The sequence below is a fragment of the Argentina anserina genome, chromosome 3, assembly GCF_933775445.1.
Source record: "Argentina anserina chromosome 3, drPotAnse1.1, whole genome shotgun sequence".
Classification (NCBI taxonomy): Eukaryota; Viridiplantae; Streptophyta; class Magnoliopsida; order Rosales; family Rosaceae; genus Argentina; species Argentina anserina.
The window spans coordinates 9,051,029-9,056,010 of NC_065874.1; the positions used below are offsets into that span (position 1 = coordinate 9,051,029).

Here is a 4,982-nt window from a genome sequence, read left to right on the forward strand (position 1 = left end):
ACGGGGAAAGCCACTAAAGTTATGGAGAATGATGCCAAATCAAAAGACATTGAGCTTCATGGTGAAGTGTCACAAAAAGTCTCATATGAAGCGGCAACATCGTCTGCGGAAAGAAAAGCCAGCGAAGTCTAGACGAAGGGAGGGGAAGTCTCCATTTGTGGGGAAAAAGTCACAAGAGTGTCCACGAAAATTAGAAGAGGATGATGTGAAATTGTTGATGGAGGAGTCAACATTGCCATTAATAAAGGTGAGCAACCGAAATCCTACAAGGCATCCACTAGATGGGTTTGTCAAACCAATTCAAGGTAAGACGGAACATGGATTGCTACCCAAGAAAAGAACAAGTGAAGGGTTTGATCCTAACGCGTACAAGTTGTTAGAAAAGGCTGGATACGACTTTGGTTCATCAAGCAAAAAGGACAACCAAGTTGTAGCAAAGATAACGCAAGAAAATGGGCAATAGTTGATTCTTCTAAAGCTAGTCTCGGTTTCACTTTGAGCAAGCCAATCAGAATTTCAGGAAGAAGAAGGGCGGAGTGAGCCAATGTGCAACATATCAGTGTCGAGGTAGTTGAAGAGAAGAGTCAAGAGGTTCGGTCAACCCCTCACATTTTGTCGTTCAATCGCATTCTTCCAGGTTCATGAAGAGCAACATCTGAACGTATTAAAGGATCAATCACAAGGGTGTCGATTTTTGACCGTGTGAACATGACAACGAGTAGAGGTTCAGTCTTCAATCGCATCGGTAGTACAACCACTCGGCCTTCCGTATTCAAAAGGATGTCAAGTTTAGACAAAGATAAGAAAGAGTCAAACCTCATTCCACGAAAGCCTGCATTGGAAAGGATCCAAGCACCTAAGGAATGACAAATAAGCAAGAGGAAAACAACTTGTAGTCAAGCGGAGAGCAAAGAAATCTGAAGTCTTATCCCGTAACGCATGAAGAGGCATTGTGTGTTAGAAGTGGATTCTACGGATCAACTCAAAGTGAAGTAACATATCATCATATTCACTGGCCAAAAAGGAGATAGCAACCTCGGTTATGGCGATGAGGATAATATTGTCCAAACCTCTTATCATATCACGGTGGCAGAAGAAGATGCCGTAGAGGAAGACGATCATGAAGATTTTGAAATTGAAGTAGATGAACCTTTTCCAGAACTTGAAGACGGGGGGGGGGGGGGGGGGGGGGGCAAGCCAATATGGACGAACTTAATGAGATTAACTTGGGAACATAAGAAGACCCAAGACCTATTTTTGTGAGTGCGTCTTTAAGTTCCGAAGAAAAAAAAAATATCTTGATTTGTTACTCAAGTACAAAGATGTCTTTGTTTGGACGTACAAAGAAATGGCCGACCTAGATCCAAAGGTAGTTGTTTATCGACTTGCTGTCAAACCGGAGGCTCAGCCAACCAAGCAAACACAAAGACGCTTTCGAACAAAATTTATTTCTCAAATTGAAGCATAAGTTGATAAGTTGATTGCCGCAGACTTCATTAGAGAGGTTCAATATCCCAAGTGGATTGCAAACATTGTTCATGTCAAGAAGAAGAACGGACAAATCCGTGTTTGTGTAGATTTTCGTGACTTAAATGAGGCGTGTCCAAAATATGATTTCCCTCTGCCAATCATAGAGCTCATGGTGGATGCGACAACCGGGCATGAGGCTTTGTCATTCATGGATGGATCATCAGGTTACAATCAGATAAGGATGGCCTTAGAGGATGAGGAACTCACTGCATTTCGAACTCCCAAATGAATTTATTGCTATAAGGTCATGTCATTCAGGTTAAAAAATACCGGTGCAATGTACCAACGTGCTATGCGGAAAATCTTCGGTGACATGCTGCACAAGTATGTAGAATGCTATGTTAATGATTTGGTTGTCAAACAAAGAAAAGAAGTGATCACTTCCAAGATCTACGAAGAGTGTTTGACATGTTATGCGAGTACCAGTTAAAATGAATCTTTTGAAGTGTGCCTTCGGCGTTAGTTCTGGAAAATTTCTTGGATTCATCGTGAAGCAGCGAGGCATCGAGGTAGACAATCAGACGGTTCGTATCGAACCTGGTGGGCCGTTGCCAACCATTCAGTCAACTCATGAAGAAAGATGTTCCATTTGCATGGGATGAAGCTTGTCGAAATTCCTTTGAGAGCATAGAGAAATACTTAGCGAATCATACGGTGTTGGGTGCACCTATCGCTGGGAAACCTCTTATCCTTTACATCGCAGCTCAAGAGAGATCACTTGGGGCCCTTCTTGCCCAAGAAAATGAAGCCAAAAAGGAGAAAGACTTGTACTACTTAAGTCGAACCCTCATCGGACCTGAGTTAAATTATCCGCCAATAGAGAAGATGTGTATTGCACTCGTCTTCGACATTCAAAAGTTGAGGCATTACATGCAAGCTTACACAATGCACTTGGTGGCACGAGCTGATCTAGTTAAGTTCATATTATCTAAACCAGTTCTAACTGGACGCATGGCTAAGTGGGCTTTACTATTGAACCATTACGACATCATATATATGCCCGTTAAAGCAGTGAAATGACAGGCGTTGGCTGACTTCCTGGCAGACCACCCTATTCCAGTGGATTGGGAAATCTCATATGACTTCCCGGACGAGGAAGTCTTCCTTGTAGAGGTCCTCCATACTTGGAAAATGTTTTTCGATGGCTCATCTAGGGCAGAGGGAGCAGGAGCTGGTGTTATCTTTGTCTCTCCACAAAAACAGATATTGCCTTATTATTTCACTCTTAGAGAACTATGTTCTAACAATGTCGCAGAGTACCAAACGTTGATCATGGGATTGCAAACAACGTTAGAAATTGAAATCCAAAGTCTCGAAGTGTATGGAGACTCGAAGTTGGTGATTGATAAACTGCTCACTAATTACGAGGTCAAGAAGAAGGATTTGGTACTTTGTTTCCAACTCTCCACACAACTCTTGAAGGTATTTGATAATGTTACACTCATACATGTGTCACGGAAAGAAAATCAAATGGCAGACGCATTGGTAAACTTGGCGGCAACTTTGGCATTGTCTGAAGACGAAATTTTAGCCATCCCAATTCGTCAAAGGTGCGTCGTGACAACAAAGCCTTCCCTCTAGTGTGCCAGTTCTCATGTAGTGTCAGTTTACACCTTGATGTTGAAGATTGGAGACATCCTTTTATCGACTATCTTGAGCACCACAAAATTCCCGAAGATTCGAAGCAAAGATGTAGTATGAAGCACTAAGCACCACGCTTCCTCTACTACAAAAAAACTTTATATCGGCGGTCATTTGACAAATTACTCATTCGATACTTGGGAAAAGATGAAGCGGTCAAAGTCATGGAAGAGGTTCATTATGGAGTGTGTGGAGCACATCAGTCACGACCGAAGTTACATTTTCAAGTAAGACGACTAGGGTATTATTGGCCCAACATGGTCAATGATTGTATGGAGTATGCACATAAATGCCAAGCTTATCAGTTTCACGCCAACTTCATTCATCAGCCACCTGAGCCGTTGCATCCGAAAATTTCTTTGCACCCATTCGATGTCTGGGGAATGGATGCAATCGGACCCATCACTCCGAAATCATCGGCTGGTCATATGTACACTCTAGCAGCCACAGATTCCTTCTCAAAGTGGGCAGAGGCGATACCGCTCAAAGAAATAAAGAAAGAAAATGTTGTGGACTTCATTACGGGAAGCATTATACAACACTATGGTATACCACGGTTCATAATCACAGACAACGCCAAGTATTTCTCAAATACCGCAACAAAAAAGTTGAGCAAGAAATTTCACTTCAAGCTTCACTTCTCTTCGATGTACAATGCTCTGGCAAATGGTTTGCTAGAAGCATTCAATAAAACGCTTTGTAATATTCTGAAGAAAACTGTCAGCAAGAAGCAGAGGGATTGGTACGAGAAATTGGGCGAAGCTCTCTGGACTTATAGAACGACGTATCGGACAACCACAAATGCTACACCTTATTCTCTCATCTATGGTGTCAAAGCCATGTTACCATTAGAGAAAGAAATTTCGTCAGTGAGAATAGCTTTGCAAGAAGGTCTCCAAATGAGGAAAATGTCAAGTTGCGCCTTCAAGAGTTAGAAGCTTTGGACGAGAAGAGGCTTGATGCACAATAACACCTAGAATGCTACTAAGCTCGGATGTCACACGCCTTCAAAAAAGGTGTTCGACCACGGTCATTTCAAGTTGATGATTTAGTTCTTGCTGTTCAAAGACCCATCATTATGACGCACAAGACTGGCCCCAAATTCAAGTCAAAGTGGGATGGTCCTTACGTCGTCAGAGAAATATACACCAATGGAGCTTACAAAATTGTGGCGGAAGACGGTTTGAGGATCGGTCTCATTAACGGAAAATTCTTGAAGAAGTACCATGCTTGAAAACGTCAAAGTATGCTCCACGCCTGCATGAGCTTAAAGAAACCCTTGAACTACGTGATGACTTGATTCATTCTTTAAAATGATACATAGACAGCTTGAGAATAACAATCTTTAGTTCAGTCATATCAAAATAAAAATAAGGGTTTGTCCATCAAATGATAAAGCAAATTCTTATTTCACTAATAGTAAGTTGAATTTCAAAATCGACTTATTACAAGATGATTGAAAAAAAAGAGCAAGTCTTGATCATTCAAGTCAGCTTTCACATCCAAGTCAAACCCTTGAAGTTACTATGATGTTCTTCAAAACTGGCTCGCAACTTCTTTGCCTCTTCAATCACTGTCGCAGTCAGTTCTGGAATCACTCGGATTTGGCACTTCTTCTGTGAAGAAAAATGTCTACATCTAGCGAGTCCAACGTCTGCTCTAGCTTCAGTTGTTCTTTCTTCAAGTTCTCAAGGGACTCAAGCGTAGACTGACGCTGATCAAAAGTATTTTATTGAATTTCTTGAGCTGTTGTGATTTCAGACTCTGTCTCTGCCAATTTTTGGGTACTTGTGCCTATGGCGCATTTGTGA

At 41.7% G+C, this 4,982-nt stretch overlaps 1 protein-coding gene across 1 annotated transcript; it reads left to right on the forward strand.

Moving 5' to 3' along the window:
- Positions 1–3,428: 3,428 nt before the first annotated feature.
- LOC126786979 (uncharacterized) lies at positions 3,429–4,982 on the forward strand. The gene is made up of 2 exons (XM_050512930.1): positions 3,429–4,062; positions 4,933–4,982. The coding sequence occupies exons 1-2, from the start codon at positions 3,429–3,431 to the stop codon at positions 4,980–4,982; spliced, it is 684 nt and encodes a 227-aa protein (XP_050368887.1).

Coding starts and splice junctions, on each gene's coding strand:
- LOC126786979 (XM_050512930.1), top strand. CDS start 3,429: ATGGTCAATGATTGTATGGAGTATGCACATAAATGCCAAGCTTATCAG. Junction 4,063..4,932: donor GAGAATAGCTTTGCAAGAAG/GTCTCCAAATGA, acceptor TTGTGATTTCAG/ACTCTGTCTCTGCCAATTTT.